The sequence below is a fragment of the Amborella trichopoda genome, chromosome 13, assembly GCF_054954075.1.
Source record: "Amborella trichopoda isolate Santa Cruz 75 chromosome 13, AtrichopodaSantaCruz75HAP2 v2.0, whole genome shotgun sequence".
In the NCBI taxonomy this organism is placed as follows: Eukaryota; Viridiplantae; Streptophyta; class Magnoliopsida; order Amborellales; family Amborellaceae; genus Amborella; species Amborella trichopoda.
In genome coordinates, this window is record NC_142348.1 from 51,481,262 (window position 1) to 51,493,641 (window position 12,380).

The 12,380-nt window shown below is 35.7% G+C and overlaps 1 protein-coding gene across 8 annotated transcripts; it reads right to left on the reverse strand.

The window, feature by feature from the left end:
* Positions 1-1,542: 1,542 nt before the first annotated feature.
* On the reverse strand, positions 1,543-12,380 carry LOC18445880 (alpha-1,6-mannosyl-glycoprotein 2-beta-N-acetylglucosaminyltransferase). 8 transcript variants are annotated; one of them, XR_016048515.1, is made up of 16 exons: positions 12,216-12,379; positions 10,166-10,368; positions 8,690-8,826; positions 8,453-8,563; positions 8,161-8,262; positions 7,858-7,963; positions 7,563-7,763; positions 6,564-6,732; positions 6,207-6,330; positions 6,027-6,120; positions 5,607-5,703; positions 5,003-5,096; positions 4,411-4,483; positions 3,745-3,918; positions 2,772-2,894; positions 1,543-1,945 (listed from the first exon to the last, which is right to left on the reverse strand). XR_016048515.1 is itself a non-coding variant. In XM_006856006.4 (16 exons), the coding sequence occupies exons 1-16, from the start codon at positions 12,226-12,228 to the stop codon at positions 1,784-1,786; spliced, it is 1,941 nt and encodes a 646-aa protein (XP_006856068.2). In that variant the 5' UTR covers positions 12,229-12,380; the 3' UTR covers positions 1,543-1,783. The 8 variants fall into 8 exon arrangements, 4 of the variants coding, with proteins under 4 accessions (XP_006856068.2, XP_020530317.2, XP_088713027.1 ...); XM_006856006.4 differs by having other exon boundaries at positions 6,207-6,288; positions 12,216-12,380; XM_020674658.2 differs by having other exon boundaries at positions 6,207-6,288; positions 10,135-10,368; positions 12,216-12,264.

A 12,380-nucleotide genomic window follows, 5' to 3' on the forward strand; every position in this document is an offset into this window, starting at 1 on the left:
CTAGAAGGTGGTTACAATCAATTATGGTTAGATTTGAAAGTACACGGCACTCTGTACACCTCAAAGTTAATAAAAAAAAAATCTAAAACTTTACTTACTCTTTAACTATCAAATTTGACATTTGATGGCGCTAGGATTGGTCGTGTCCTCGTTATCAATATCTTTTGATTTAATTTCAAAATACCTATAAAATACATAGTTGCAAATGTGTAACATATTGAATATTTTCTCTTATAAATATTTCATAAATGGTCCCCTTGTAATTCCTATAAATTCCCTACTCAATAGGTTAGCCCTTTTTTTATTTTTGAAAAAATATCATGTAAATGGTCAAACCACCTCAAAAAAAATGAACAAGGTAAATAAATCAAGAATTTATTAAGAAGTTGATCAAATCAAGAATCTTTCCAACAAAACAATGGGCTTCCTAAATATCCATTCTCTTAAATAAATAATATCCAAATTGCTCTAAATCAAAGTTTGTAAACTTGAACGCAAAAAAGTCAAATGGCATCAACCCCAAATATATTTTCCATTTATAAGTTATGTCTTAATTTTGGAACCCGAAATAATGGGGGGATTTTGATAGTTAAGCCTCGAGTTCACCCAAGCTAAAAGAACATAAACACTTTGGCTAGCAACATGATGTTTCAATTATAAAAACGTTCCACAAAACGTGCACGGTATTAAGTAATTTGGCTCGAGCAACTTAAGCGGCCAAATTACCAAAATACCATCACTTGCTTTAGAGTTACAACCCTAAAACAACACATATAGGCATTTTCTTACAAGATGGTTGAATAGGTACCTGAATAGAACGCTTTTTAAATGGTTTCAGTTTTATTAGTAAATTAGTTGATTTATTGATCTCATTGACTTTGCCCATTTTATTATATTTTCTTATTCTTTTTTTTTTTTACAGTCATGAAAAGTTCATTATATATTTATTCAGCAGTTTTCAATCAGGAAATAACGCCTTGCCTAACTTGAATGTACTTTCTCGGGTCACAAAAGTAACTTCTTGACTCGTATAGGCGAGTCAGCAAAACAAAACATGTATAAATTTCAGAACTTGAAGCCTTGAATAATACGCCTTGAATAATACATAAATGACTATTAATTAAGTTCCACATTTCCCAAATATTTAGAGAGACCAAAATCAAGGATGAGAGAGACCCCAAAATTAAGGATGACTCAACCAAATAAAAAAGCTCGCATTTTTTAAGAGCATAGAGCAGGCAGAGCGAGAGCGAGAATAAGAGTGTGCGTGTGTGAGAGAGAGATGAAAATCACGGATGCCTCCAGCAATAAAAGCCTTTAATTTTATCCAAGCATGGACCTACTGAAAATTTACTAGGAATTAATCGTCGACCACAAACGAGTTAGGCAGAAAGAGGCTCAAATCCAATTAAAATTGACAAAATAGGTGAGTCCATCTCATGATTTCATCAAGAAAATTCATAATAAACTTCAGAACATTATGATAAAAGTAGGCAGATATATATGTGAATTGATCTATTCAAATAAAAGTGAATCAACACATTTGTGAACCGATATTTTCAATAAATCTATCTTATAATGTGTTAGGCCCGTATTAAAGGAGGATCATAAATCAAATATATTCTCATTTCTCTTCTCTGTGATTGACTTGTTAGGATGCAGCCATGTTTCGTTTTTACAAATGCCCCAGTTACATGCAATCCACAAAATAGCACTCTAATTCTACACAAAGGAATCAAACCAAGAAAAAATAGGGCACCTGGCAGGGAGCATTGAGTGGAACTCATGACTGACATAGGCGAAAAATCTCAGCTCTCATGACATCAATGGGCATGTGATCGAGGGTATAGCGCTCGGGCCCTAAATAAACCCCCGTTTTCTCCAAGAGTGCAAGCCCTTCATTCCGGCCATATCGAGAAGTAAAAAGTCGGAGATACTCTATGTCCTGACAACTCAAAAGGCATTATAAGAATGAGCTTTTATAAATTCTACGCTTGCGCGTGCACAAAAAAGAAGAAAAAGAAAGTCTCATATACACAGACACACCCAAGGAAGCGGGCATTGCAAATACAGTGCTCTAATCAGAGGAATAATCCTAAGAATGTAGACCCATTTGCATTTCCATTTGTGTGTGTGTGAAAAGAATTGGATGATAAAGCACGCAAGTTGCAGGTCTCATATTATGGCTAGCCTATGAAGTGTTGGAAACTATAGCCAGCATGTTCTCATAAGGTCATCCCTTTCATTCAACATACAAACACAAACAAATTAACCCGTAAAAATAACTAAAAACCGGAAATACTGTTAAGGAGAAGAATTTGGTGCTTCGGCCAACTCACACTATTCTTGTGCGGTCTTCCTAAAAAATTTATCTCAAATATGTATTTTCAATCCAAAATTTTAGAGTTCAATAATCTCAACCATGACAATGATCTAAATTTGGATTTTTTCTTTGTTTAAAAAAATGCAAATGTTATTTTTTTAATTCCTTTCTTCACTGGCTATTTTAAATTTTAGTGGATGTAACATTTTTTGACATCCATCTTAGAGATGGACGTTAGATACGGTAATAGGTGAGTCAGCTTACTCACCAAAACCGTGTCCTGCTAAAGATGGAGTTTGGTTTTAAAGGATGTCTATGTCAAGAGTGAAAAAAATGGAGGTATCCAAGTACCATGAAGCAATATTGAATTAAGCATCAGCCAAGGGTATAAACAAATATGATAGAAGATTTAGGGATACAAAATGCACAAATAGTTAAGATTACACACCTGCAAGCCACTGAGAATGCGCTCCAGCCTAGCGGAGGCAACTGGCTCATGGGAAGAAGAGAACACTTCACCAGGATAGAACAGGACGCCGTCACCAGGAGGAAGGCCATTCCGAAACCTTATCTGCAAGTGGTTCGAGTTTTTTAATCAAATGGCCAAATGGGTGAAAATCTTAGAATAACAGTATATTTTTGGAAATACGAACCCGACATCTCTAAGATTCATAGTGGTTGATGAGTTGTTCGACAGCGTAACATGAGAATCCTTTTCCCAATCACATGTTTTTGCATTTCGGAAATTTTCAGCAGCTAATAGCTTGGGAAATTTTTCAAAAAAAAATCTTGGGAAATTCTTATTCCATGAAATAATTCGGATAAACAGACAGCATAGCGCCAACAAATACATTCTTGTATAAGCACTAAAATTATAAAAATGAAATTATTATTTTTTATTGGAGAATGAAATCTAGCAAAACAAGAGAATGCAAATTGAGTAAGTTACTAGATGCTCTTGTAAGCTTATAAGAAATACATAAACCTGTCAACCTAATTTAAAGAGAGTTTAATCAAATTGTTTTTTACTGAGATAAACGTTCCAATGTGATGAATATTTTCCATTTTAAAACACTCGTGAGCTCAAGGGCTTACCTTTAGAACATTTTGTTAACCTCTCTCTCATTAACCAATAAGAGTAAGTCAGTTCTTATTAGGTGTAATCTGGTCGTTTTAAATAACTTGATACCTTGAAGTTTTACTGTAATAACTTGAAGAGTTCTTGATGACCGCTACTAGTTGTCGGTCATCAGTAGCACTATTAGATTCATGAGACGATAATGGGGAAGTATACAGATAATACAATAATTCAATGGTCAATGAAAAACGAAAGTCCATTAGATAATAGTATCTTTAATTGCTCCAATCAATTAATAGCATACTTTTCCATATATAAAAGGCAACATGAACTAAAGGAATACCTCAGCACTAGGGACAACGGCCTTCTCATAACAGTTCACTCCCCAATAAAGGAAACCAGTTCCTCCCTCCTTCCATACCCGCCACATAACTGCACGATGTTGTGTACCTCGCATTCCAAGGTGCCAGTTTGGATGAGGATCTGAAGGCCCCATGCATACATAGGTCCACCATTCCTGCATGATAGAAATATTCAGCCATGCAGTTATGCATATACACATACATAGATACATACGCCCAAGTATGAAAATCCAAACACGCCAACCAAAGGCGGAAATTTCAACAAGCATAATCTCAAGGGAGTCCCTTATGGTGTTGCAAGGTTACATATGCATGTTGCATGCATGTGTATATGGGATTGGCATCCCAATGCTCTTGGAAGAGGTGGGGGGACCACATTTCTTTCTCACCCTACAATATGGAACACTTCTTTTCACAAGTGCCCTCCTTAAGTATGTGCACTCATGTGCATAACTAGATCCAGCCATAAGGGTAACGTTTGCAAAGTAACTATTTAAGGCTTTTCTTTCTTTTCTCTTCTTGGTTTAATAAAGAAATACAAACCCTAATATAGGGATGTTTTGTTGACTCAGGAAATTATAGATATATCATAGATTCAACAAAAACTGTATCTGCAAATGATGACAGCCACCTTCACAGAAACCTACCTCACCAATTTCAGGCTGTAGTTCTGCCATGATGTCCTTAACTAAATCTTCTCGATTGCCTAATACCCACTCACTGTATAATTTCAATAACAACAATTAAAGTAATCAGTGTTTCCTCAAATTTTCCAACTGGTATAAAATTTTGACAATGGCATCATATGTCTTAGGGTCTGCAAGACTATAGTCTCACTTGGCATTTCACCATTTCTTTTTGTTTGCTAAGAATGAAAATCAAGCATATATGTATACGATAAAATATGGGACAGATTAGGTGGGTGAAGAAACTAGCATTATATGACTAGCGGATTGAAAATCTATGTCCAAATATATCAACATGATAAACACCAGGTTTGTCAAAAGCACATGAACAACAGAATACCATTGTTGTAGCAGCAGTTTCAATTTACTATGAGATTCAACTCAATCTAAGCAGCCAGTTTCCACAATGTCACCACTTGATCTTTTTCAGGCCCAGGAACATTAACAAATAATACAAATAAATAGATAAAGAGTTAGAATTGATTAAGCAGGTTCCCCATGTCATTCATGCAAGGAACCTAATTGAATTTCTGAAACATTGAACTATGGATACCTTGTACAGAATATTTGAGTATGAGGTCGTAGAAGTTTTGGGACATTAACAAATGCCTCAAAAGTGCTGGGTGCCAGTGTTGTATCGCTTGGGCCTGCATGATAAACAAGATCCAGCTGAAGGAACAACAAAAGAAACTCTAGTATGAAGATCGGAATATTAGACAATGGTGCTTTTACATTTTAGAAGAATATGCAATCCAAAGTCTCCATGAATGACATTCCCTTAAACATCAGTCGTCTCTACAAAGTAAAATAGTACACAAAGTATAGCCTCCATGTTTTGCATGAACACCATTTTTTCAGAGAAATAGTTCCAAGAAACAACAGGACGCAATAAAGCTTCCACTCCAGGATATATGTATTCTCTACAGAATTGAGTACCAGAAATGAGTCATAGGAAATACAATATGAAAGAAATAGTATGCCAAAAAAAATTGCTCAAATTAACCCCAAGCAACGATATGAAATTTTGTTTGGGACATGAGAAGTTACAAACCACATGAAACTGTAGATATGGGAGCCAGAGTACTGAAATTGCAAAAGAAAGGAAACATCAGATGAGCATGACACATGATCCTTCTTATAAGAGAAAAAAAGCATACCACAATAATATGTAGTAAGAACACGGGCATCAGGTGCATATGTGCGTATCTCACTGGCCATGGAGCGAATGGCATCGTAATGCTCTGAGTTCAAAGGCTGAGAGAGAGCACAAAATATTGCGATAGTTAGCCCTCTATCCCTGACCAACCCAACTGCACATCATGGATATCATTCTATGTAAGGTTGGCTGGGGGGTACACCTAAAAGGTTCAAATCCCGTGCAAAAATGTGCCTAATGGTAAACTAAGAAAATCAATGAAGCTAATTGTAAAGTTCAAAAAAAATATGAAAGTTTACTACTGCACCTATTAGACCATGGAAAACCACAGTCCATTATATCATAGCATACTTTCCCAAGCAATATATACATGTCCAATATGGAAGTGGGCAGAGTTGCTTTCTATACAACAGGACCATACCTCATCCCACAAGTAGAAGTAAGACTTTTTCCAGTGCGGCTTCATCTTCAATGTTTCAACTTCTTTCCTCAAGGCATCTTTTGCTGCATCATCACTGTTCCATTGTACGAAGTGGTTGGCCAAGTGCAAGATACTCAAGACAAGCAGAAAAAAGATGCACAAGTACCAGTGAAGGTTTACCAAGAGAGAATTGGGGTATAAGGTACAGCATACGCCGCTAATCTTGGATCTGAATAGTATTCTTCCGACTTGTGGTTATCGGCTGGAAAACAATGTCAGCATCACCAACAGGGAGTAATGCCATCTAAATATTACAATAGAATCAATCATTTGCATTACATACTCAAACAAATTGGGTAAATAACTTTCATGGAACGTACCAGTAAACATGAAGCTACCCTCATAATTATCAATAAGCTAAGCAACAAACTTAATTGACGTGTACCATAAACCTTTTTTGTATTTCTTTTCAAGAAATAAATGTCAAACTGTACTTAAAAATTTACCGAAAAAACAGTATATGAAGTTCTAAATTACCAGGCCAAGGGCAGGTATAAGTTAGAACACGCATATGGTTGCCCCATCTGCAAAAGAATGGACTGATTCTGTATTGAAGGAGCCACTTAAAGTGCATGTTTAATGCATCATACCAGTCCGCACTGCCATGTTCGACACCAAACCGATCCTCAATTACAGTCTCAGATATCTAACTAGCAGTTAAGAACCAGGCATAACTTTTGTGCAAAAAAGGCTTAAGCTTATTGGATGCAGCATTCTAATTAGTTACTACCTAGAATTACATAATCATCACGTGATCTGGGTTACCATGAACAATAACCATGTGCATGGCCATGCAACTAACCCAAGAAACTCATATTAAGGGATTTTATCAGTTAGTAAATCTAATGTAAAATAAAGAAGAAACGAGAATAGGCTTCAGGTATGGGAAAATTTCCTGAAGCAACATTTAGAAAAATATCAACGCCATATATCATATAAATTTTACTGGCACTATGTCACATAGTATGGAAATCAATGACACCACAAAGAGTAGCATAAATATTGAGTATGACTTTGATATGGCAACCAGTATCAATATTAAGAAAAGCATATTTCTTCGTTATAGACCACTTATATCCAAGCTTTTCTTCATGTCCAGAAAATTGATGAATTATAACTCCAGACAAACTAGCACATGAATTCAATATCACATCAGGTGACACCCAGCTTAAGGTGACAATTTGGTGCTTAACCAGGACACTTCATATAAATATAGAGTCAGATAATTAATATATAATAAAAACTATGCCCCAGATCCTGATATGTCTGCATCAAACTCCAATATAACAAGGTTAATCTTTAAAATGAACACAATAGTAATAGCAATAAATAAGTGTTGAATTATGAAACCAACATCTTAAATTGAGCTTACAAGTGCAAACGGAGATCACATCTGTACAATCTAAACTACCGCTCAAAAAATAGATTAAAAGGGCAAAACCAAAAACAGCAAAACAGATAAAAAATTGAGGATACACCAAATACAGCTGGAAGAGAAGGTGTCAAGGGTAAAACAAAGTCCCACACTGTGACACTTAATTTGATTCGCACAGATAAATCTGTTCGAGTATCTTCATCCATCATGTCCCCTGACTCATTATCCAGGGCAAACTGAGGGAACGACTGTGAGTGAAGAACCCCTCTCAAGGTTGCAGATGCTGTTTTAATCTTTTCTGACTACAAAAACAAGGACAACAAATCACCTCAAGAATATATCACTTACACAAAAATACACACAAAGAAAAAAAAGGGAAATGTTCCCCGAACCCACCACTTCATTCAAGGGCTTTCCATCCAATGCCTCAACCATTTCAACACAAGTTTGAAGATCTTTTAGAATCTGATGCTTCTCGGTTTTAGCAAGTCCTTTAAATCCACTGCATTTAGAAAGAAACATATATCAAAACAATATATTGTAGTACTAAAAAACCAAAAAAAATAAAGCCTTAGACCTATTAAAACTATGGCAAAATTTGGATCCAAAGTAAAAAGGGTCAGATAAAGAATATTCATAGCATAAACCAAACACAAAATAACCTAATGTTAAAGTTGAAAAAGAAGGCTAGATTATCACTCTGTGTCATCCTTGAGAGCAGTGATGAATATATTCCCCTCATATTGTCCAGGAGGTTGATCGACAGGAACATCTATTGAAACCCAAAGGGCCGATGTATCCCTGTGAAACAAAGAAAATGCCAAAAAAGTGGAAAAAAAAAAAAAAAAAAGAAGAAAAGGAAAAAAAAAAAAAAAACCACCCTGTTACTAAAGTCGCAAAAAAGGAAGATTTCATCCAATTGCTGAATAGTCAACCTCATACCAGTATACTACAAGAAATGCATGCTTAATATTTTTCAGATGAACAGTACCCAGGAAATACGGTTATTCGACTGACTGGTAGATCAATAGGTACAAGAGCATCAGGCACACCTAAGATAGGCACCACACGTCGCAATGTCAATGATTGTCCAACTGCCAACCTGCCAATAAACATTATATTGAAAATGTTTTCATATACATTTAGTCCTTTGTCTTTAAAAAAAAGTGCTATCACAACAATGTAAGAGAATAACTGGACGTGCAATGAAGTATAGCTGCTGACAAACCTTTCTCCAGAACTAGAGCATAGGTCATTACACTGAACTTGGACAACCCCAGCAATACCAGAACCACTCCATGTGACTTTTGGCCTTAAAGCGACCTGTGCACTTTCTCTCTCATTTCTTGCAATGAGCATAGAGATCTGCGATGCAAGAAGCAAACACTCAGAAACCAGCACATGATGGGCGGCCATTTGCCTTTTCTTCCAACGATGAACAGAATGAACATGGTATACAGTTAAAACTACGTATATGTATTTCAGAACTATAAGATTGTGAGTCAATAAAGCACAAGAATGTCCTCAGAGGAATAGCAACACATCATATAAAATAGAAGTTCTTTATCCACTTGACATCAGAAGATCAAAAAAGAGAATAATTAGCATGAAATTAAAAAGAGTGGATTTAAAAGGAGTACCCAAACACTAACTATGGTCTACCTATAACACACATCAAGCACACTAGTGACAATCCAGCCTATTTTAACAACTCAATCCTATGTTCAAGAAAACAAAACAAAGAATACAGGATCAAATGGTTCAGAATGATTACAGCCCAATTCAAATTCAACAGAGCAGGACAAGCCTGTTACCTCAGAGAATGTCAACCAATGTTCAAAAACTCGGCTCATGCTTGGGGCTCGGCCGTTCCCGAACCAAGTAACTCGAGCGAGTCTGAGTGGACTCTTCCGAGTCCAACACGAGCCCAAAAAGGGCTCAAAATATCTAAAAGAAAAAATGCAAAAAATTACTAAAAATTAAAAAAAGTAAAAAAGCAAAATAAGTTATAAACCTAATTAATATAAAAGATGGAAAAAAGTATATAGAAGATGGATTTTATGAAAAATTTGATTTATAGCTCGAAACATTTCAGAAAAATCCAAAAAAAAAGGGAAAAATAGAAAATTAGATCATATAATAAGTCAAAGCATCATAAAAACGTATAAATTATAGAGAAACATATTTTTCAATCATTTATTGGTGGTTTATTAACAAATTTTGATTTTTAAGTAAATTTAAGAAACCCGAGTTTGTCTAAAAAAATTGCCTCGGCAGGGTGCCAACTTCCGAGTTACTTAGCCAAGTTTGAATCAACTCAACCGAGTTTTGAAACACTAATGTCAATACAAGACCTTAAAAGGTCATTTAGTAGCCAACCACGAGTGAAATGAACATACAGCAAGTAAAACGCAATAAACATCTAATTGAGCATAGACAAGTTTCCCAGATCAAATGAAAAACCTCATAGAGTGTAAAACTCCATTTCAACTCATCAATCATATAATACAATAAATAGATGAATTTCCCTATCATTAGCATCAGTAATTTCCATACAAGTGGCATCATGCCTAAACATTAATGGAAGACCATGAAAGTCCATTGGTTTAACAATAATATGAGCAAACTCAAGCAAATAAAACTGGAAGATTATGGAAGGCAATAGGTTATCACCAACAACGGAAATAAATAAGCGCCAGCTTACAGCCTCAAGATGTCTAGGAATTTCTTGATGTCCAACATTTGCAGTGCTTGGTAAACACCACACGTGAAGTAAATCAGATGTTGGCACAACTGTTGGGTCAATTACTTTACTGAGAGAAGTTGAAGAACGCAAACTGCCCTCATTCCATCCATAACCGGTCCCTCCTCCAGCGACGCCTTCCACAGGTGGGGCACAAATGTTCTCTGCAAATGAGGTGACAATATATTGCATCAGCAACAAAGAATACTTTCTTCTTAAAACCATGGGTCTTTTTTATAGTTAAAAAAAAAACATGTTTAAGGAAATAAAACAAATCATTTATATTGCCCACTGTCTCCTGTAATTAAGTACATAATTACCACTATTTATCATCTGAAAGTAGGTTACCACTGACAGTATGACTCATGCTTTTGTACAATTGACACTCTATAAAACAACGTAGTTTTCATTGACACAATGTACAGTTGGGATCATCAATATGAGCAAGTCGTGGCTATAAAACATGGAGGTGCATGACGACTTTTATATGGACCTGGTTTCCATGCGGCGAAGCCCGCATATGTAGAAATGCGGGCCTCCTAATAAAATTATTTTTGAGATGGATTTTAAGATTTAATTTTTAAGGACATGTAATCTCTAATATGGAGATCATAAATGTGAAAAAATAAATAATTTTTAAAAACTAAAAATACTAATTCTAGTAAGAAAATATTTGGATCATTAGTTTCCATTGGTTTTAGATGGAACACCTACTTGCATCCATATATAAGATGGATGCCTTATGCTTTCTGGACCGCATACGTAGAAATGCGGTCCAGCCCGCATGAAACAATTTTATATATGGTGCAAGATATTTGCCACTCTTAATGGCTTGCTCTTAGTGCAACATTGATTTTGGGCTCTTTGTTTTCAAAGAATATGGAATAACACTTAAAACAGTGGATAGAACGAAGTCAATAGCAATTTAATTTCAGTTTTAAACACCAGTGGGACTGACTCCAATGCTAGGGGAGAAGTGGGTAGCAAGAACCCTTTCACTGGGACAATATCTCATTCTTTTGACACTTTTATCATTAAGCCCTCTGTATTTTCATCATATGTGCCACTATATTTATACCTTTCCTCTTGACTTCTAATGGAAAATAGTCTTCACAAATACAGGCAGAAACTACTCATAGATTTCAAGCTAGGATACAGATTAGAAGAGAAATAAGTTACTTGACAAACAAATGCCTAGGTGACAAAATCGAACTGAATAATTGAAACAGTCTAATACATCAAAAGTTATTTCAAAAGAAAAAAGGAAAATAATTGGGAGCCACGACTCCCACTCAGTCACTTAGGCTTTGTATTAGCATAGACGTATCAGTTAAGGTAAAGTACGTCAAGTTTTCCACCTTTTGAAGCTTATCCTAAAAGCCAAAACATGCTAACCTAGCATTCGTTTTTTCTTTTTCTTTTTTTTCACAGTTCCTACTCATCAAGCAAACAATAAAACAGAATACTGGACTCCTAAACCATATGCAAGCAGCATCAAGATCAACTTACCTCACTATCTGCACTTTATCTATGATTTAATGATTTAACTCAATATGGACTGCAGGAGAATGTAATATAGTTAAAGCCTTAAAGGATCAAAGATGAGACAACCAAAACACAAAAGCACGAGCAGATGCATTGCATTGGAAGGAGAAAAATAACCCTTGAATTCAGGATTCGTGGCAATCAACCAAATAAATACATCAAATAAAATAGCAGAAACCATACATTTCACGATTCATGCAACTGCTCATTGGACAAACAATCACGCGGAATCCACTCATGGTCCATTCAGTGTAAGATGCGGAGCAGTTAAATAAGAAATGGAAACAATTTTAGGGTTTTGAGAACAAATTTCATAGAAAGAAAATATTTTCCAGGTCATGGAAAACCCTCAATGATCCAGAGAAGGCACTGATACGGAGAGCAACTAAGACAAAAGCACCATTGGAGAATGAAAAGCCATAAACCCTAGAACTAAAACCTCGAAATTAATGGAGATGACGCTCACCTGCATTCTCCATAGCTGCAATGGTAAACCCATTCAGTTTCAGGGAAATGGGATTTTGAGAGCCCAAATTATATCATTAGCGCTTATGATATGCTCCCGCTGGAGCGTATTGTACACTTACTTTCTTCCTAGGTAAACTATCATACACTTATTCCCTCACACATA

Excerpts from the sequence above, each read along its gene's own strand:
- LOC18445880 (XM_006856006.4), bottom strand. Across the intron at positions 6,289-6,563 it reads TTATACCTGCCCTTGGCCTG|CCGATAACCACAAGTCGGAA; the intron begins GTAATTTAGAAC and ends ATTGTTTTCCAG. Across the intron at positions 3,919-4,410 it reads TACAGCCTGAAATTGGTGAG|GAATGGTGGACCTATGTATG; the intron begins GTAGGTTTCTGT and ends TCTATCATGCAG.